At 54.3% G+C, this 21,503-nt stretch overlaps 1 protein-coding gene across 1 annotated transcript; it reads right to left on the bottom strand.

The window, feature by feature from the left end:
• Positions 1 to 3,273: 3,273 nt before the first annotated feature.
• Positions 3,274 to 21,063, bottom strand: RALGDS (ral guanine nucleotide dissociation stimulator; the record flags this gene model as incomplete). The annotated part of the gene is made up of 18 exons (XM_079544798.1): positions 3,274 to 3,449; positions 3,538 to 3,652; positions 3,800 to 4,126; positions 4,363 to 4,564; positions 4,670 to 4,765; positions 4,845 to 4,966; positions 5,148 to 5,180; positions 5,507 to 5,593; positions 5,672 to 5,749; positions 6,326 to 6,410; positions 6,732 to 6,835; positions 6,948 to 7,163; positions 7,281 to 7,402; positions 7,716 to 7,909; positions 8,024 to 8,098; positions 8,223 to 8,416; positions 8,806 to 8,916; positions 20,938 to 21,063. 18 exons carry the CDS (start codon positions 21,061 to 21,063, stop codon positions 3,274 to 3,276), a joined length of 2,463 nt encoding a protein of 820 aa, XP_079400924.1.
• Positions 21,064 to 21,503: the final 440 nt, after the last annotated feature.

Raw genomic sequence — 21,503 nt, forward strand, 5'->3', positions numbered from 1 at the left:
ACTCAGTGAATAGTCTCACTGCTGTTGGACAGAATTTTCTTGGCTCTTGTTCCTTCAGTGCTGATGTTTCAGCAACTATACACAGGGTGTCTGAGAGCAGAACTTGCACTAAGTTGCTCACTACCTGTCTGCACTGACTGTGGTGCCTGCTGATAGCTGTCATTTTCGATGTTCAGGCACCATGGCCCACACAGCGTCTGGGTGAGGTGCTATGAAATGTGGTTTAGTTGCTTGTGGCAGTAATGGTGATGGGAGGACAGTTGGACTACACGATCCTTTTCAACCTTGTGCTTCTATGATTCTATTTTTATAATTGTTGGATAATAAGCCTTCAGAATATTGCCACCATGGAGATAACAGGTTTTTTTGCCAGGCTTCAACTGGTATTTACTGCAGCAGCTCAATGGTCTCTCAAGAAAAGAGAACTGAAACCAGCTGGCAATACACCTTGGAATAGGAGAAACTATGCTTCCAGATCTCTGTAGGAAATATTGTCTGGGTTGATGGCCATGTGGAAAATAGAAAAATAGTTTGAAGAGGTTATCATTCAGTTACAGAAATTAAAGAACTGGTGGCATGTTCTAAGTCTTGTGCATTCCTCAGTGTGTTACAAGTGGAAGGTTTATCATCAGTAGCTGATAACTGTTCTAATGCTGTGGGTGCTCCACTTCCAGGTAAGGTATTATCAGGCACCAAGAATAAACACTCTTAGAAATGCGAGGAAAACACCTGAAGCCAAACTTGTTGTCAGCAGTTAGCCTGAGGCCAAAGAAACCAGCAATCTCTTGTGTCAGGGTTTACTTATTCCCCAGCTATTTTTGAAATTCTCTCTGGGAAGAGTGCAGTTACTTGGATTCTTAATTCAGACTTAGCAGGAAATGGCACTAACAGCCCCGTCTGTGCAAGACAGTCCTTTCATCTTCATAACACTCAGCTTTAAAGTAACCTATGTAGAGGCACAGAGAAATTCTGGTTCTTGGAGCTTCATCCTTAATAGCTACAGCCAGAGGCACCACACCATCCAGGCAATTTCCACTGAAGTCTGTGCAATTATAAAAAAAAAACATGCTGGCTATGCTAGGAAATGAGCCCTTGAACAGAGAAGGAATGATGTCTCAAGCCAAAGCAGACTGCTATCTCCTTAACGTTGCATTTGCTCTTACAGCCATTGCATGTGTAAAAAGAAGTAAACTAGTAAACCAGATGTCACATTTATGCTACCAGAAAAGGCACCAGTCCCAGCAACACAGATTCACATGAACAGAGTTGCTTGAAATCAGGCATTGGTCCTGCAAACAAAAAAGCCTTGTTTCTTCATTCAAGCACAAAACAAAGCTCAGCATGATTACCACACAGTAACAGGCTCAAGCACCACCTCCACGATCAGATCCATTCCCCTTTCCGTAGGAGCAGGCAAACAATTCAGGAAGGAAGACAGAACAGCCCCTGCTTTAGGGCAGGGATGCTTGAGGATCGACATTTTATTGCAAAGACTAATTACATTGCTGTATACAAGTCACACTGGGCAGTGTGCTCCTTCACTGAAGTGGTACAAAATACATATGGTACAGCCAGTCCCTCCAGTGATGCTGGGCTTCCAGGGGACACCAACAGCAGGGGAGGGAGGCAATGGGGTGGGCAGGAGCTGGCAGGCACAGAGCAGCATGGAGCCAGGGGGAGGCCCAGGGGTGCTGGCACCCAAAGGCAGGGGCCTGGCTCCGGGCAGGGTGGGAGGCAGAAGGCAGCCCCTGCGTCAGGGTGCCAAGGGCTCCCATCATGTGCAGTGTGGGCATGGTGACCCAGGTGATGCCACCCAAGAGGAAGAGGGCTGGCAGAACTAGTGCCAACCATGCTTAGAAACAAGGGACCTCACTCCACCTGGTTCTGCCACCAGTCCTGCTCCTCTGAGTGTCACTGTGCAGTGTTGCTACATCCCAGCCCCTCTCCTGGAGGCATGGAACACGTTTCCCCCCCACACCCAGCAGCACAGACAGACAGGAAACAAAAGATGTGCTGGGAGGAAGTGCTCAAATTCAATGGAGCCAGCAGGTCCAGGGGCAAAAAGAAGAAAGAAAAAGAAAGTCCCCCCTTTGGTTAGTGTTTCCTACAGTCATTAAAACAAGCTTCTCTGCCACTGCTTGAGCGACTAGTGGTAAAGAAATGAGGAAGGGAGGAGGCCAGAGGAGGCGGTGTTGTGTGAGCAGGGCAGAGCAACACTGCTGCTGTGAGTATCCCTCCCAGCAGCCTTAAATAGCAGGGGGGGAACAGGAGAGGGACTGGGCTGCACGGCAGGGGACTCTGGGTTAGTAAAATGTACAAGTTCATCTCTTCTATTTACAACCAATAAATATTGAAAAAAAAAAAAAAAAAACCCAAAACCTTTCTTTGTTTTGTACAAAAGAAGTCTCATCGCTGCTTCTCCCATAGTCAGTGTTTGAAAAGTCAGGTTAAAGCCCAAGGTGAGTGGCACTTCCTGTGGGTCAGGCGGTGGCAGCCGGAGCACCCCAAGCTCTCTGACTCCTCGCCTGCCCATGCAGACACAAGGTCTCTATTTACACAAATCTGGACAGCAGTCTGCTCTCCTCCTCCTGGCTCGGCTGGCAGCTCTGGGGGCACTGGGGTGCACGCAAAGCTTTCCTGCCTGCAGAAGGGACACTGGCATTTGATCTTTGGTGCAGGTTTGAACGCGGGCCGGCAGCTGGACTGGGGAGAGGAGCGAGACCACGTGGAAGCTTCCAGTCATCAACAGCAGCCCTGGTCCACGAGGCACCGGCATGGGGCTGCATCCTTTCCAGCACAGCTTCTCCCAGGGCACAGACAGGCGGTGGTGGCAATGCCAGGTGATCCAGGGAAGGAGGTAAACCAGTGCCGAGAAGGGGAGCACCCATCCCAGCTCACGTGGCAGTGGCTCATGGCTGCTCCTCGCACAGGGCCCCTCCAAGCCGCCGCTCCCCGGCTCGCGCGGACACAAGGCACCTACGGCAGAGAGGTGGGCTCCTGCTCTGGGCAGGCCGGTGGCTGGACGAGTGTCGCACCGTGGAAGGTTTAAAAAGAAAAATAAAAGAGAGAGAAATTCCTCCCTGCTGCCTTCCTGTGTAGAAAAACAAAAGACCTGATTGAAACGGGAGCTTGCGCAGAGAGAGGCGGAAGGGCTGCCGGGTGCCGAAGCTCTCGGTGCGGGTGAGCATCACTCCTGGCTCTGCCAGCAGCACCAGGCCTGCCTACAGCCTGCCCCCAAGGCCCCGTCGGTGAGGGGTGGCAGTGGGGCTAAGGCTAGAAGATGCCTTTGGCGATCTTCAGGCCTTTCTGCTTCATCCTGGGCAGGGTGGAGCTGGAGCCGTGTTTGATCTTCACCCCCTTGGAGAAACCCCGCTTCTTGAGCACGAAGTCGTAGTTGGCGGCGGAGTTCATAGCATAGAAGACATTGGCGTTGTCGGGGATCTTCAGCTCTGGGAAGGGACCAAGGATGGAGTCAGCTGGGCAGTTTGTTCCCACCCAGAGCCCAGGCCAGGAAGAGAATCCCACCCCCATACTCACCTCTCTCCTCTGAGATGATCTGAACGAGCTCGTAGTCTTCAGGCCGGTCCCCATCCAAGTTGTGTTTGGCCATGGCCTTGCGAATAACAACCGGTGTCTTATCCTGGCTCGTCACCTATGAGCACACAGCATTGTTAACCACCATTCTGCACAAAATGGTGCAACATCTCCCACCTCCATATCCTCCCAGTGTGAGACATGCCCGCATCCAAGCGTGACGAGCCTCCAAACCCCAAAATTAATGTGGGTGCTGGGTGCTAACCAGGATGCTCTTGTACATGTTGCCGTTGTCCACAGCCAGGCTGACGCGGATGATACAGCAGTCATCGACCTGCTGGTTGTAAAGGGGCAGCGAGAGGGACGAGTAGCTGGAGATGCCGGAGACGGAGCGCTTGTGAGTGCGAGATGCTGTCACCGGTGTGGAGGAGACGGAGGAGGATGAGGCACTGCTGGAGCCCGAGCCGATGCCCGACGTGTCCAGGGAGGAGAGAGAGGTGGATTCCCAGAACTGGAGGGCAGGGAGGAGAGGGGATGCGGAGGACACAGTGGGTTTAGCTTCTCCATCAGCCACAGACGGGGTGTACGAGTGCTGGGGGAGGGAGGCCAGAGGGATCTCACTGCCCTGTGCCAGCAGGGGACGTACAGCTGCCAGAGCTGCCAGACCCTGCTGTGCCAAGGCAAGCCCAGCTCCACCACAAAGAGCAGAGGCCTCCCTCGCTCCCCAGAAGCAGAAGCAGCCCCAGCTCGCCAGCCCCAATGCGAGGCAGGGGCCATCCCCTCTTGAGAGAAGCACCTGTTTCAGGAGCCCTACAAGCTGCCCCATACCTTCTTCTCCTGACAGTCGGGGGACTCAGGGATGAAGCTGATGTTGATCTCCTCCACATCAGAGCTGCTGGAGCCAGCGGAGGTGACGCTGACTGAGTCAGTGGCATCCCCACTGCACAGGTACTGCCCGCACTTGAGCTGGTCGAAGGACTTGGAGTGGGAGCTGCCGCTGGCACAGGGCTCAGTGCTGGCTGGCTGCCGGCTGAAGGGAGAGAGGGGAGGGTGAGGAGAGAGCAAGCCCAGGGAAGGACACGATGGTGCTGACTCTTGTCTCCAACCCGCATCCCACTGAGACAAACAGACTCACTCGCTCCATCGCTTGATGATTCCTGTGTTCTTCTTCGCCTTCAGCGTGTTGCTGGCTGACTCGGACAGTGGCTCAATCTCGCATGACAGCCCATAGCTGGGGGAGAGACAAAGGCTTCAGTGCTCTGTGCAACTTCCCAGTGCACGGGCAGCAGCACAGCCCTGCTTGCACTCACCTCTCAGCCTCACTGAGCCGCTCCAGGCTGTGGAACCAGTCCACGAAATGATCCTCCTGAGTGAAGCTGTAGTTGTTGCAGGCAGACTGAAGCAGCTTGATCTGGGCGATGACTTCAAACTCCTGCAGCCAATGGAGGCAGTCAGACCCCCTCCGTCTGCAGCCCCACAGCCCTCTGCAAACAGCCCAGCCCCATGCACCAAGACTCCTAGGAAGGACCAGAATCTTCCCCCGAAGAGAGAGGCAGAGCCTGGGCTCGCACTACGCCAGCCTCCTCCCGCCACCCAGCTGTGCAAACTCTCACCTTCCTTCTCTTCTCAAAGTTGATCAGCCCTCCCTGCAAAAGAAAGAGCGGGGCATCAGTGGGAAGCGGGGACAGATTAGGACATCGCTCCGCTCCGCGCCGGCTGCCCGGCTGCTGCCGCTGCAATGCGTGCCGTGCCCGCCAGGGGGCGCTGCAAGAGCGGCCCATTGCCAGAGCCCGCCGGAGCTGCGCACGGGATGCGTAGGGACAACGTCGGCTATGGGATGCACAGGGTGCAGAGTTGGCTACGGGATGCCCAAAGGGACAGCAACAGGGATCAACCTCCCACTTTGAACCGCCAGGCTCTGGGAATGTCTGGGCATGAAGGAAAAGAGGAGGATAGAGATGGAGGTACGTACGTCCAGGAAATCCTTCATAGCGGTGTCGAGCATCACCAGGTCCGTGAGGAAGGTGCCGAGATAGGGAATGGTGCCCTGCATCACACCCTGGGGGACAGTGAGGGATGGCTGAGGTCAGCACAGAGTTGGCAGCCACCCAGCAGGGACATGGGAACAACCACTCACCATCTCTCGCTGCTGCTGTTGCCGCTTCTGGGCCCTCTTTGGGTTGATTTCCAAGGTGGCAAATTTGGATGTGCCCTCCTGGATGGTGGGGAAAGACAGCATCAGCATGAGTGGGAAACATGAGCTAAAATTCACAGCCACTTTTACTGCCGCAATTTCCTCATAAAGGGAATGAGAGGAAGAGAAGGAAATCTAAGCTGAGCTTTTTCAGGGCTAAACAGGGAGGAGAAGCTTAATGAATAGGAAATGCTGCTCCCATTTCCAGCTCTCTGTATAAATAGCTTTTCAATGGGCTGTTTTGTTCCTTTTTGTATTTCATGTGATCTCAGCCCCCAGTCTGGAGCTGGAAAGCTGTGAGGACACCTGGCTTCAGCCTTTCCCGAACTCCACTGCCTCACCTTAACCCAGGAGGCCTCTGAAGAGCTGTACTGTGCACCAGGCTGTTCACGTGCATCTGGGGAAAGGCCATCATCAGGTGCACCAGAACATATCCCACTGCTTATCTCTACCCATTCAATTGCTCTGAGATCTTCATGCAATGACAGCTTTTGGGGTGGGGAAGCAGAATGCCCAATCTGTCTGGCAGCTGGAACAACGGGGACCTTTCTGCCAGCACCAGCCAAGCTCCTTGACAGGACTACAGGTGCCCCATACCTTAATAAGCAGCTCTCGGCTCAAGGAATGGTTGTTCTCATCGGAGAAGATCTCTGAGAGCTCGTGGAAAGTGCGGAAGCTCTCCCTGTTCAGGGGAAACACAGGGAAGTCAGCAATGGTGCCACACTGGGTCCCTTCCTTGCGCACCCAAATGACCCCAGCAAAGCTCACAGCTGCAGCAGGCCTTGCTGACTGGGGTTATTCCAGGGTGTTCAGATGGAAAGGAGAAGCAGACAGTACTGCCTTTGTTTCCTCCCTCTCCTCAGATCCCTTGGCTTTGGGCAATGCCAGAGCCGCAATGATCCCATTTACACATCTCCCATCTACACACTGAAGGGCCACAGCTCCAGCACAGCCACCCCCCAAAGACCTCCCAGCAGCCCCAGGACCCCCAGGTGCTGCTCACCGCAGGACCTCGTCCCAGGTCTTCTTCAGCCGGTGCACAGCGTTGCACTGCAGAGCTGAAAGGATGGCTCTGAGCGAGGAGAAGTTCTTCAGGATGCGGCATTCCTGGGGGCAGATAAAGGGACAACAGGGCTCGATGTTAAAAAAAAAAGCCAAGGGATTTGTGCCCCACAAAACCCCAGCTCTGGGCAAGGCGAGTGGGGCTGCACTGTCCTACCCGAGCCACTTCGATCCACCGCTCCACCACTTTAGCTCTCTGCTGCGGCTTCAGGGTCCGATCCCCAAGACACGTGGCGATGACACAGTTGGCCACGCTATTGAACTGCGAGACCGTGGCACGGATGGTGGGTGCCAGGTGTTCTTTGCCTTTCTTGTCTCGCTGGGACCAGATGCAGCCCAAGCAGTGGTAAGGCACCACTTTCTTAAACAGTTCCTAGAAGATAAAGAGATGGGATGGGTCTCTTTGGGAAAAGATGGAGCGGGGTGCGAGGGAACAGAGTGGTTTGTGCCCAGAGCAGCAGCACTGACCCAGTGCTGAATGAGTACTTACAGCATCCATGAGTGTGAACTGTTCTGCCACCATCTCAGGGGAGAAGGAGAGGAAATCCGACTTCCCATCCCCGACCCCGTTCTCCTCCACCAGCTGGAACGTGCAGCCACCATGGTCCACAGCTGTGAAGATGGCAGAAAGCTGAGCACTGCAGTGCAGCCACAAGCAAGGAATCCCGCTGCATCCCACACCACATCCCATCCCCAGTGCTGTGCTTTCACACCTCAAGATAAGGCTCAGATAAATTAACAGGCATATTTAACCTGGTTGCAAGCATCTGCAGAGGATTAGAGGCAGATTAACTAATCCGCTTAGAAATCCCACTTCTAGTTCAGCTGGATAAGCTTCCCAGTGTACCTCCATGTCCAGCCACGTGGAGACACCTGAAGCTCCCTACAGACCCTGACATCTCCACGAGCAGGGAACCATCCCCACCTTCTGCTTCGGCCTCGCTCTGCTCCTGCTGCTGGAACTGGGACAGAAGGATGCGGGCTCGGCGTTCCAGGTCCGAACCGGGGATGTTGTGGTGCACGTAGGAGATGAGCTGCTTGAGGCAGGCAAAGTCCGGGGGTTTGCGAAAGTCCTCTGAGTACTGGTCCAGCCAGGCGCCCAGGATGGAGGAGATGGTGCTGTGGGGAAGGGAACAGAGGAGAGAACTGGGTGGTGTCATGAGAAACACATGGGACAGCATATGCCTTCGTGAGAGCATGAAGAGCAATCACCCCCAGCATGGTCAGACTTACTTCTTCAGCTCCATCCTCTCGTCCACAACGTGTCTGGCGTGGTCCCCGTTTGTCTGCACGTGCAGTTTGCCATACCTGAGGGGGTTGGAAGAAGCCCATCAGACCTCCAAGACATGGCATAAGATGCTGGAGCTCTCCTGGCTGAGGATGTTCAGACATCAGCCACTTCTATCTGTGTTTTGGAGCACGGCCACCTCACCTGTTGAGCAGCAGGTCCAGCACTTGCTTGGTGGTGGCAAAGGCCCGGTAAGTGCACAGGAAGATGGTGACGTAGGTGGAATCATTGCCCTTGAAGGCTGAAACCAGGTACTCCACCAGCTTCTCCAAGGTCCCAGCTTTTATCGTCCGCACCTTACACGTCTCATAGAGGTTTAAGGCCGATTCATTCTCAAACTGCTGGGACAGGAGCAGAAGTCAGCAGGCTGGATGAAGATGGATATAAACAAGTTCACAGTGGTCCCATCACCTCGACAAGCATCATATGGATCTTGGATGGGACTTCCTGCAGCGATGGGACCTCATGTGATGGGGCTGGGGAGAGGGAAGGTCATCTTGGGCACCAAGTGGCCAGCAACCCAACTGAGAAGACTTGAGCATCTGGCAAGCCCCAGAAAAGACCTCAGAGTTGCCCAGATAAATACATGATTTTCAGATTATGCTTGGAAGGAGCTCCCAGAACATGAGCATATGGGGACACCCGAAGAGGGCAGGATGTAGCCCAGTAAAGACCCTGCTGAGCCCTGACATCAGGTCATCCTCTTGGGCAGAAAAACCCCACTTACCCCCAGCCACCTCTGCCCCTTGTTGGCTGTGTGATGGAGCTGCACTTTGCGCAGTGATATGCTGTAGATTACACCATCCTCCAGCTCTTCTCCAATCTCCTGTGTGGAGCTCTGCATGGGATGAGATACACCATGAGATAAGGAGGTTAACACATGGCACAGATGCTCACCCAAGCCTGGATGGGGTATCCCAAAGGCAATTTGTTCGTCCATTCAGAAGCACAGAGCAGGCAGAACCAGCCCTCTGGGGCAGGTGAACCCAGTACCCACCAACACCCAAGCAGAGCCAAGACTCTGCATACCCACACCTCAGTTATCCTCCTCCCTGTGCCTTTATGGGACATAAGGTGACACTGCTGCTGGCTATGACCAGAATGTGAGTAATCTGCCCCCGCTTCATCTGAGCATCTCAAGCACTCAAAGTCTCATAATAAATAACAACTGGGGAATGAAGCTGTCCATGAGCTTTGGGCAGTGTTGGCTAAGCATGCTGGGCAGAAAGTCAAGGGGAAGCTTGAATCATAGAGTAGAGCAGAATGGGTTGGGTTGGAAGGGCCCTAAAAGATCATCTAGTTCCAACCCTCATGGCTCAGGCAGAGTTGCCAACCACTGAATCAGGCACCAAATCAGGCTGCTGAGATCCCCATTCAACCTGGCCTTGAACATCTCCAGGGATGGGGTGTCCTCAAATTCTCTGGGCAGCCTGAACTGAGGGAAAAACTTCAGGGAGCAGCAGCAGGGTGCCCTTGGGGACAAATGAACAGGTGGTTGTACCCAGGGCCATTGCCAGACCCAGCCACAAGGCTTATGTTTCTGTTCTGGGGATGCAAAAACCACCTCAGATTCAGTTTGGCCCCTCTGCCACCACACTCTGCTGAGTCAGCATCTCTTCTAAGAGGATTTCTGCAGATCCCTCTGCACTCCCAAGGGATTTCCCCCTCCCCCCAGCCCCCACAGCATTTGGGACATCGCATGCGGCAAAACCCACTGCCCAGCAGATGGGGAGATCTCCTGCAAGCAGTAAGGTGGTTAGCAGGGGAAGGCAGCCACATGCTGGTTGCAGCACGCTGCCAACCCACAGCCAATGCCAGCCTGCAGCTTTCCCTGCACTTTGCAGAGCATGAAAAACCCCTGAGAAATGGCAACTGCTCAGAGCTTGCTGAGGATTAAAGCTGCCAGTGGGTGCCCCATCCCACACTGCTCCCAGTGGCGGCCCCAGTGCTTCACAGAATCACAGCACAGGAAAAGATGGTGAAGATCATCCAGTCCAACCCACCACTATGCCCACTAAGCCACATCCCTCCCATGTCCTTCCCATGAAGCCACACCATGGCTGAAGCTGAGCACTGCAAATCAGCATGCAGCAGGAACAGCCCAGCTCCTTGCAAAACATCCTCCTCCCAATTCTCTGCCCGTGGATGTGAGGACTGTGGATCCAGGAGATGCTGAGCAGAAAGCTCCAAACAAAACCTGAGCGGAGGTTTGGCCAGGCCATTGGAAAGCCCAGACACAAAGAATCACAAAAAACAGATGCTCGTTGAGGTGCAGTTAAATTAGTTAAGAAATCAAATCATGTGAGAGGACAAAATGTCCCAAGATCAATGCATGAATCATTGGCAGCTGCTGTGCAACTACAGTGGAAAATATTGCCACAACTGCGAGGGCTTCCACTCTTGTATTTCACATCACGTGCTGAAAGCGCACCCAATTTTGATGTGTGTAGAGGCAAATTTCATTTCCTTCTTATATCCAAGGCTGTCAGATTCATTCATTTTTTGTTTGCTGACTCGTGTGATATCCCCCAAAGTTCCCCCTTTGCAAACCACACGCACAGCACGTGGCTCCCAGCGGTCTCCAGTTTGGCTCACGCCAAGAGCCGGGCGAGCTGCTACACTGCTACATTCTAAAATTTGGTTATTTATATTCTGCGTGAGCTTCCTCTTTCCTACCACTCTTTCTCCAAGATGCTGATTGTGCATTCTGCACGTGTTCGTTAAAAACCAACGAAGCAAAAAGCAGCAGCAGGACCCAGGCTGTGCAGCACACCTCAGCACCCGCACCAAGCGTGCATCTCTGCTTGGTGGGACATGGCCTCTGGGCACCAAAAGCAAACCCTCCTTCATCAGGAGCTCCACCTGTAGCACACAGCAGAGATATGGGTAAACAGCCCCTTCCACTGATGGTTACATTTGTGCCTTCCACCGCAGTCATACAGGAGGGGCTCAGCACAGCGTTAAATGAGATCCAAAGCACAAAAAAAAAAATGGGAACGCAGCAAAAACGATCGCTTGGCCACCATGTCTGCAGCTCAGCAGTCCTGAACCTCCAGCCACTCCAATGGAGGCAGCACAAGAAAACCCCACTCTTGTTTAACCTGGGGGGGGAAATCGGGCACACGGTTCTGCACGGAACCGGAGACTTTTGCAAAAGCCATAAGTGAACGCTGTGGGAGTTCACCCCCTGAAATACGAACTGGCGGCTGCACCAGATGGCCCGCCTGCTTTTCCAGCTCCTCGGAGCCGCGTTTCGCCCTGGGCTGTGTGAGCAATGCTGAGCTCTGGCCCTCGGTTCAAAGCCGTGCTGACTACAGCGGGGAGGAATTCCTGCTCCGTGCAATAAACTCTTCTGCTCTCGGGCGCGTGTTCTGGTACACAGCGCGGCGCTGAGCCCACGTCTGCACACCGGGCTTTAATAACGAGCAAGAGGATTCAGGCAAGGTTTGAGAGCCTGGAGGAAGGGCTGCGGTGCAAGGAACAAGGCATGGAGCAGCAGGAGTTTGCCTGCATCGGCACAATGGGGGGAAACGCCAAACCTGAACAGCAAAGAAAACACTGGCTAGGAAACTATGTTTTGGAAAGCCTTGGAGATGAGTCACGGGGGTGGTTTTGGTAAGATAGGAGCGCAGTGCAGGATTAAGTGAGAGCATGACAACGCTCCTGTGCATCGCACACCATTACCCCACAATTACCAGGTCTTAAGAGCTCCGCTCCCACGTGGCCCTGGGTGAGCGTGCTGGCTTCCAAAGACACAAAATAATGAACTGTTAGTGGAAAAAGGTATTCATTTCAGCACACGTGGAAGAGACAAAACTGCTTAAAGCGCTTTCACTGATGCTCCCTGAGCAACAGCTGGTTGAAAGCTCAGGATGGCTGCCTTGCTCGGCTTCCTTTCGGCTCTGCAACACAGAACTTGAGTTCTATAGGTGGGCACAGTGCAGCACAGACCCGTCCGTGGCACATCCCCAACTCAGCAGAGAATTGCTTGAGCTGGAGTTCCCCACTGAAGCTCTTTGCACAGGTTCAAAAGCCAGATGAAAGCCAAAATTGGGGGTTGGACTTTGCAGCCTCCAGTCCCTTCTTGTAATAACGCTTTCCACCAGCAATGGGAAATTGGCTCTTTCAGACAGAAAAGAAACCAAGGACATACCCTCGTGGTTTCCAACAGCTCTGAGTTAACTTTCATTTCATCCCCAGAAACAGATCCTGACCCCACGCAATGCACAGCAATAACTTTGGGGCCTCTTATGTAAAGCGAAACGGACGGCGTTATGTAAAGGAAACTGGAAACAAAAAGCCACCCCCATCTAGTGAAAGGAAAACAACTTCAGTTCCGTGAACCACACAGAGACCACAAAAGCAGAAGCACCCCCCATCCTGCCCACACAAAACGCATGCAGCACAACACCCTTCCTCATGGGGACTTCCAGTGCAAAATCCCGGCAGATGTTGTCCCCTCCATGGCAGGTTGGGATCATCCCATCTGCTCCTCAGCCATTTCCTTTCCTGGCCACGCTCAGGAAGCCCGCAGAGCTGATGGGTGATTTGCAGAAAGGTGCCTAGTGCTGCAGTATCCACAGCTGCCAACACCATCACTGTGCTATGCTGGGTATCGAGGCTTTCCATCAGATCTTGGCAGGTCGATCTCAGGCTGTGTCCCTTTTCCCTTGTGCTGTGCTGCATTGCTCCAGTGGAGCTCAAATCCCGGCCCCACACAGTGCTGCAGCACCGGGGTGATGGGCAGACAGACGGATGTGTTTTCTTCTTTGACTTTTTGACGTTCTCCGCCTTCCTTCCTGCCTGCTCCGAGCCACTTCAGACCAGGAACGGATCCAACATAAAATAACAACAAAGGGGGAAACAGGAAAAGAACAGAAAAAGGGCCAGAAGCGAAGCTTCAGCCGGCTGTGAAAAGGGACTGTTTTTGCCAGGACACCCGGACAGCAGTGACAGCTGGGGGGCTGTTCTCACCCATCAGCTGCTTGGCACTGCAGCCCAGGCTCCCTGACACGCACAGCTCCAGGAGTTGAAGCAGGAGAAGCTGCAACGGGGAGCAGCTGTGCATCCCAAAGCAGCTGGGTGGGCAGAAGGACGGCATCCCCAGCCACCCCAATTTGCCTGTCAGGAGGGTTTGATCCCTCTTCCATTGGGGTCTGCCCAAGCCAGGTAGCAGGTCACATGGAACAGAATCACAGAATCATTAGGGTTGGAAAAAACCACTAAGATCACCGAGTCCAACTCCAACCCATCCCCAACTGCCACATCTAATCCCACTTGCCGTGCTGGTGTCGATAACCCAGCATGGCTGCAGAGAATACTCAAAGGCAGCTGCCTCCGCCTGCCTGGTTTAGGAAGAAGAGAAAGGAGGATCTGGTACAAAGGCATCTTGTGACTCGTACGCAGTGAGTCAGTGGCTGGAGAGAGGATTAGGAGCTCAGCGCTCAAGTCCAGAAACGAAACAGAGCAATACGCAGAATTCCTCCTCCATTTGCATTTGTTTTGTTTTCAAAGAAAACTGCGAGCCTTCCCACATGTCAGAACTTCGCTCTTTTTATGGTCTGGAAATCAAGAGTCCAAAGCTGGGTAAAAATGCTGCATGCCCACTCCATCCCCAGCAACCTCGAGGGGATCGGCCATGGGGACAACAGCTCCATCTGCCACCCGTGGTGTCCACGTAACCCCACGCTTCCTACACAGGGACGTGCTGAAGCACAGCAGCAAACTGACTGCAGCAGGTTTTGCTTCCTCTCTACGTCCACGGAAAAAGCATCCAGCCGACACAGCACTTCCAGCTCTTGCTCCACTTTGCTTTGCTGTGAGTTCGTGAGCGCTCCGGCGTGCGCTCCTGCAGCATCCCAGCTCAGCACCAACACCCACAAGGCTGGGGCTGAATCCAAGGGACACAGCTGGGGCTGTGCTGGGAGAGCAATGGCTGTGAAAGCGCCTGGAGCCCACAGGGTAATTGCTGGAAGTGAAACCAGCACTGTGTGACTGGTGGATAAAATATTAATGTGTAGCACTCTGTAAGAGTAAGCACAGCTCGAGTGGCTCGCAGCAAGCTGGGAACAACGGTCTGTGTTTCACTAGGAGGGAACGGAGGAATTTGGAAGGAACTCGCAGAAACAAGGTCAAAAAGTGAAATGCATTTTTTGTTTAAGTCCCACGCAGTGCGAGAGCCCTGCAATGCCTTGTTTGAATGTAAAGAGAAACAGGCGTGTGCCCCAGGCAGGCCCAAGCCTACAGGGTTTCATGCCACCCTGCTGACCCTGATGCTGAAACGTGCCCCTTTTTGCACCACCTGCATCCCAAAGGTGTTAGCAAACGGTCAGCATGCAGAGCCCACTGACCTCATTTGGGATGTGCCTCACTGAATTCTGAGTTATGTTATCCCATGTGTTTCTGATTACAGGACCAGCACAGGGCACAGATCTCTTAGTGGTCTCAATTCCAGCACAATGCCTGTCTCTGGCCTATATCAACACTTACAAACAAGACAGTTCACCTACCCCAAATCTCTGCATTCCCAGAGACACAAAGCCACAAATACATATCCTCCCGCTCTTGGTTTGCAGCCTGTGTGCCTGTCTAGACAGCCAAAAATTTAATTTTAAGCAACATCAGCTGCTCCAAAACCAGGTTCCACTGCCAAATCTCCCCTCAGCCCTACCACATGGGCGACCCACATGGAGGCAGCGCACACCTGGGGGAGATGGCTGAGCTTTGCCATTCCCAAGCAGGCCAGATAACTCCCACATAGCTGTGCACCAACTCAATGGCTGCGGCTTGCGAAGAGAAAAACAGAGCTCTGCAGTTCCATCATTTCTAAGGCGTGCAGATTGGGATGGACAATCTGGAGGCTATCCAAGAACCACAGCCCTGTCTAGAGATTGAAACACGAGCACAGCCAATGAGCCCAGATCACCCCATGCCCAAAATCCCAGAGGAGGAAGAGAAGGAAGATGCCGCTGGGCTCCCACCCTGCAAAGGGCACAACTTTGGGCTCTCTCCCAGCCCAACTCAATGCTACCACTGTGCGTGCGTGTCCACGGCGGGCTGACCCAGTAAACAGCTGAAGCAGAGAAAATGCATGAACAATCCAGGGCAGGGAGGCAGGGCGAGGGGCTGCCGGCAATAGGCATAAAAGCAGCGCTTTGTTTGCCGGCCGTGCCCCCAGCTCCCACCCTGCAGTGTGACGTCGCAGCCTCCATTTGCTGCGCAGCCGCAGGCTGACCCTGACTGCTCCCAGCCTCCCTCCGACCCATGGATGCCCAGCCACGGTTCCCCTGTGCTCAGGGGGGAGCTGAACAAGGGATGTTTTCACTTTGCACGTTTTCCCTTTGCGCCTTTTCCCCTCTGCGCCTTTTCCTTTCGCACATTTTCCCTCTGCGTGGTTCCCTGCGGCAGCTTTGCTGCTTTGTAGGAAGATGGAAGGGGGAAGAACAACACTTTTGCCTTGTAATCAAGGAACTCTCAGCTTCAGAGCATTACTTAACTAAGTGTCAATGAGCAGGAGGTGCTACATAAGCAGGTATAGAGGCAGGAGTCAACATGCCGGCACCTGGGGGGCCTGCAGTCAGGATGCAAAGTCAACTACACGGTCTGATTTCCACAGCTGAAGCCACTGAGGGTTTAATTTTAATTGGCACCTTTGGAGAGAAAACAACTGGAGGAAAAAAAAAAAACAAAAATCAAGCTGTTGTCAAGTGCCTGAACTTGCACTTTGGAGCCCTGCCCTGAGAAATGGGTGTGTGTGCATCCCAGGAGAGGAAGGGGGTGTCCAGGGAGGGTGAACCCCCTCAGCCCCAACTCTCTCCCCTGGTTCCCAGCAGAATCCCAGCCCCATTCCCTCAGCTGCCCCTGTCTGAGCAGCAGCCACAGCGACCTGCAGCAAACCCTGCTGTCAGAGTTCCCCAAAATCTGGAGGTGGAGAGCAGGCAGATTCATGCAGCCCTCCCCTTCAAAGTGAAAATACAAATCTCATGTGGGACAGTAGGGGTACACCAGCTCCTTCCATATAAAGCTCCTACTGTGGCCCTGGCCTAAGAGGGGTCAACCCCCCAAACACTCCCACCCCTTTAGAGCCAAGCTTTGCAGGACAATGAGCAGGATGGGGAGGGAGGGGGTGTGTGGGACACCCCCCAAGGAACACCCTAGGCAGTGGGGTGATGCTCTAAGTCACAGCAGAGCTGCAGGAGCGCAGGCTGTTCTGCTGCCAGCTCCCACTGCTGCAACTGGGATGTCATGTAGCAACCTGTGTCATCCAGACCATCAGAACATCACCCCTGGGACCCCTATAACAAAGCCACACACGTCCCTCAGCAGCCCCAATGCACACAGCCACCCACAGAGCTTTTTATGCAACATCTTTCACCAAAACCCTATTTTTTATTTTTTATTTTTGGCCCAGGCTGGAAGGTGAGGTTTGGGATCCAAACCAACCATGTGCAGCATCCCCAGAGCTCCCCGCAGATAAGTGCTGCCCCTGGCAGCCCCCTGCCATGCTCTGCCCGGCGTGGCCTCCTGAGCTGAGCTGTGACTCCAAAACAGCCCCAACCAAAGCCACATCACTTCACAAACCAAAACATCGACTTCAGAGGCGAGGCGGCACGGACTCTCAGCTTTCAGGTCACCATGGAGACACGACCGCTGCAAAGAGCAGGGAAATGCCTCGTGGTTTTGCTCCCTACATGAAAAGCAGCTCTGGTAAGATGGGTAGCAAGCCCTTTAAAGCCAGGTCTGCACGCAGGCACTCAGCTCAGCTGCTCGTTGTTAAAGTGTGGTTAGCAGAAAGAAAAGCCACGCTAAAAATAAGGCCTCAGCATTCCAGATTCCGATGACTTTCCTCCCCAGTCTGCGCCATGTGTGAGCCAAAACAACTTCTTTCCTTCACCACCAGCCCTGGGAAACACCTCAGCCACCTCCATCCCACCTCTGCCACCCCAGCACAGATCCCATCCACATCCCAGTGGCATAACAGGAGCAAACACCCTAATGACCATAAGACATACCAAGCACTCTGGTTATCTGATAACAAAAGTGCTGTGCTGTATGAATCCGTACCAACAAATGTAGCTATTGGCTGTAAGGGATTGTTTGCAAAACACCATAAGCACCAAACAAACCAAACCCCATTAGGAGGCGCAGTGATTCTTGTGCTGCAGTCACTGCTTCATCATAGCATCATTAAGGTTGGAAAGGACCACTGAGATCATCAAGTCCAGTCATCAACCCATCACCACCATGCCCATTACTGCCTCAAAGGAGAGCGGCACTGACCCCAACCCCAACGCCAACCCCAACCCCAACGCCAACGCCAACGCCAACCCCAACCCCAACCCCAACGCCAACGCCAACCCCAACGCCAACGCCAACCCCAACGCCAACGCCAACCCCAACGCCAACGCCAACCCCAACGCCAACCCCAACCCCAACGCCAACCCCAACGCCAACCCCAACCCCAACGCCAACCCCACTCTGCCCCATCCACACTCCTGTCCCTCACTTCCCCCCCTAGAGCCAATCCCCAGGGAGCAGCCACATTGCTCCCAGGGCTCCAGGCTTCCCTATCTTAACGGCTCATGAGCAAAGCCAAACACAACAGTATTGCAGAGCATTGGGGCTGATGTGATGAGTGGCTCAGTCCCTGTGCTGGGACAGGAACAAGACAAACTCCAGCAATTCCAGGAGCCCTATTTGAGATAGGACAAGGATGCTGCCAATAGGTCTAAGCACTGCACAGGAACAGTAGAGGATAAACAAATCAGTGCATGGATCCCGCTGCAGCCAGCTCAGAGTCCAAATCCTGCTCCTTGGAAATGGCATTCCCTCCCCCTTTTTGCTGGTCTGTGGGAGATAGAGAAATATTTGAGAACTGAAACAGCCTGGCTGCAAGTATGCATTCAAGTAAAAGGAACACAACTTGAAAAATTGCCACTCAGGCAGCTCTGGAGATAACAGCACTGGGGAAAAGCACAAGCAGGGAATGCCCAGCCCTTACGTGTGGTCTGGAGTGACCTAAATATGTGCTCCTTCAATTACACATCCCTGGGGGGGATGTGATGGCTGGCAATTAGAGGCAGAAGGGTGATGGAGCCCATCCTATGGCCAGACCAACTCACTCCAGCCCAAACTGGGGTGGGTTGCAGCTGGGACCCCAGCACTGAAACAGAAGGGCTGGACAAGCGGTACAACCCCAGAGTTCTGCAGTCATTTTGCTCTTTTCCTACAGAATCTGAGCTCATTCCACACCCATATCTGAGCACAAGGAAGCTTAGGAATCCTCCAAGTTCACATTTAGTTGCTCTGCCTGGGAACCCCTTGTCCATAGCTAGAAAACAAATGGCCATAGGAGAGCCATAGTAAGATCATGGGGCCCTGGAGCAGCACAAGTGGAGACTGTAGGGCCAGAGAGGGCTAAACAAGATTTCAGTTTCCAGGGCTGCTAATCTGGGATTACAAACCTGCTAAAACCTCGTTCAGATCCCAGTCCCGGAGGGTTTCCTGCCCTATGGAAACAGGGCATGCAACACAACCCTTATCCAAACACATGGTAAAGCTCTCTCCAGCTTCTCTTAGTGATATCAAACAATCATCAGAAACTCCTCCCACCTCCTCGCTCCCTTCCTGCACTCCCATCTCAGCCAGCTCCCGGCTCACCCAACCCTTCTGGCCGGGAGCCACAAGCAGGTCCCTCTCCAGAAGCACTGACAGATGATGTCCATCCTGCAGATTGCACAGGGGATATCGGGTGGTGCCTCGGGGAGGGACACGGGCTGTGAGAAAAGGATCCTCTTCCATTGGAAGTGGAAAGAAAATGGCTTTTAAGTGAGATCTTCACCCCTCCTTCCCTGCCGTAAAGCACCAGCACTGACCTCCGAGGCATCTGGGCTGAGCAATTCAAGTTTTTGAGGATGTGTTTAGCAACTGAGAAATCTCCCAATTGTTCAGAAAACAAACAGAGCCAAAATAACAACAATCCAAGAGTTTTCAATAGCCCTCACCACTCACAGGGAGGTTGGGCAGTGCCAGCCCCAGTCTGTGTTTGGAGCATGGAGCAGGAGGGCCCCCACACTCATAGCACTGATTTGGGCAGGACTGGAAGCAGGAAAGTCCAAGTAAAAGGCAAGCAAAGCAGCACTAGAGATCATTGGTTTAAAAACTGCCATTCCCCACAGCTAAAACCAGTTCAAGAGCCCTCGGACCTCCGAGCAATACAGGATGGGGAGGATTTGAATAATCCATCTTCTCCTCCGCAGATCCATCTTGCAGAGTAACCTCACCCGAGCCTTATAGCCAGGCTGCTGCCAGCACATTTGCCACAACAACTCTATTTAATTTTTGTCCCCTTTCAGCGTACCTTTCCCCAGCTGTGTGCTGCAGTGACAGCAAGCCAATCCTGCTGCACGCAGTGAGCGCTGCATCCCACTCCAGGATGTGCTTTTTGGGGCTGCTCTGCCCTCACACAGCCACATCATGGCCCAGAGCAGACATCTCCAGGACACGGCCAATGGGCATGGATGGTGGGGATGGTTTGATGGTTGGACTTGATGATCTTAGAATAGTTGGGGCCATGCAATGCTGCTCCTCAGCCTCGTAACTTTGTTTTGCAGCCCCAGGGTTGCCTCCTGTGGGGTGCACGGGGTGCCTGACCCCAAGGGGAGAAGCACAGGAGCCCCCATTCTGCCCCCTCCCTGCTCCTCCTGCATCCCTGCCAGCACCGCGGCCCCGTGCAGCCTCCCGGAGAGCAGCAGGCCGCAGGGGCTGGACTTCCTGCCAGACATAACATGAACCAGATGATGTGCTGTGAACAATGTCAGCACACCCACCCCCAGGAGAGAGAAGCAGGGGAAAAAGAAGGGGGGGGGGGGGGGAGAGCAAGCTGGAGAGAGTTTTCATGAGCTGACAAATCCCTGCTGCCAGGCCAGAGGTGAAGCGATAGGGCTGGAGCCAGCACTGATCCCGTACAGCCTGACCAGGAATTTCCACTGTGGGTTATGGGGTAGGAATGGAATCGCCGTGCTGAAGCGATGCCGGATATCTGCACGGAACTCAGTGGTTCCGCGGGGCGTCCCTTGTTCTCCCCCACCCCCCCACCAGCATCCAGAGCCACGAAACACATCTGCAGCTGGCTCTGCACCCAGCCCAGCCCCTGACCTCGCCGATGTTAACCCCTGTGCCTCCAGCCTGCAGGGCTCCATGCTGCTGGGAATGCCCAAACCTCCCTCTCCCTCCCAGCACCGCTCGCTCTGAATCAATGACATTCCTGGCACGCAGAAGATGATCACCCATCCCGAAGAGAAAAGCCAGAGCTCTGACTCACGTTATTTTGGGTGCCTCAGCCTCTACCTCCACGCAACAAACTGCTCGGGTTGAGCTGCCCGGGGTCGAACCCAAAGCAACACCAACATTTTGCATCCTACAGCAAAGCCCATAACCTTCCCAGAGGACACTTCTGTGGTTTAGACAAGCCCGAAGTCCTTAAGGGCAGATCAGAGCAGCTCTCTGCCTGCAGTAGCTGAGCTGAGCTATTAACAAGATTTTTAATAAGACACTAAAAAAAACCTTATTTTGAGGTCTGTCCACTTCCCCTGCTGCTCAGAAGAAGGGCAGCCCTTTGCAAAGCCCTGTCTGGCAGCCTGCCCGCCGCTCAGAGCAACAACACCAAGCAGGGCCACTCACTTATTTAATAAATGAAACGAAACAACGCCGCGTTGTCCCACAGCTGTCCCCATGCTTAACTCCGGGAGCTACCAGAAGGCGAGCACCGCGATCCTCCTGCACCGGGCTGAGCCCCAACCCAACTCATCACAGCACGACCCTCACCTCCCAAATCCCCCCCCCCCCCCCTCATCCTCACCTCCAGCGGCGGCAGGTCGGGGTCGAGCTGGGTGAAGCTGTGCAGCACTACAGGGCTGTTCTCCCCGGCCACCTCCAGCCTCACGCCGCCCCACAGGCTCCGCGCCCGCCGGCAGCCCTCGAACATGTCGGGGGCGGGCGGGGCGGCATGGTGCCGGCGGCTCACCATGAGCACAGCCACCGCATCCCCGGGCCGGTCCGGGGGGACCGGGATCCCGGGATAACCGGGGACCAGCACCGCCACCGCCCCCGGGATGGGAGAGAAGCTGCCGGAGGGAGCAGCGGTGGAGCAACACGACTTCACTGAGGGGCCGGGCTGAGAATAAGCGGCGCTTGGATTTCCTCCCCCGCAGCCTCCGCCCGCCCTGGGGGTTGGCCCGGCCCGGCTCGGCTCGGCCCCCGGGGGGAAGGCGCGGGCGGAGGGGGCAGAGCTTCAGCCGGGAGCTGCGGGGGAGCGCGGGATGGGGCAACGCGGAGCCGAGCGAAAGGGGATCGAGGTGGGCGGCAATGGGAGAAGCCGTGCGGCGTGGGACGTCGACCCTGGAGGAGGGTTTTGGTATCGCCAAG

Source organism: Tetrao urogallus (assembly GCF_951394365.1).
Source record: "Tetrao urogallus genome assembly, chromosome: 19".
Classification (NCBI taxonomy): Eukaryota; Metazoa; Chordata; class Aves; order Galliformes; family Phasianidae; genus Tetrao; species Tetrao urogallus.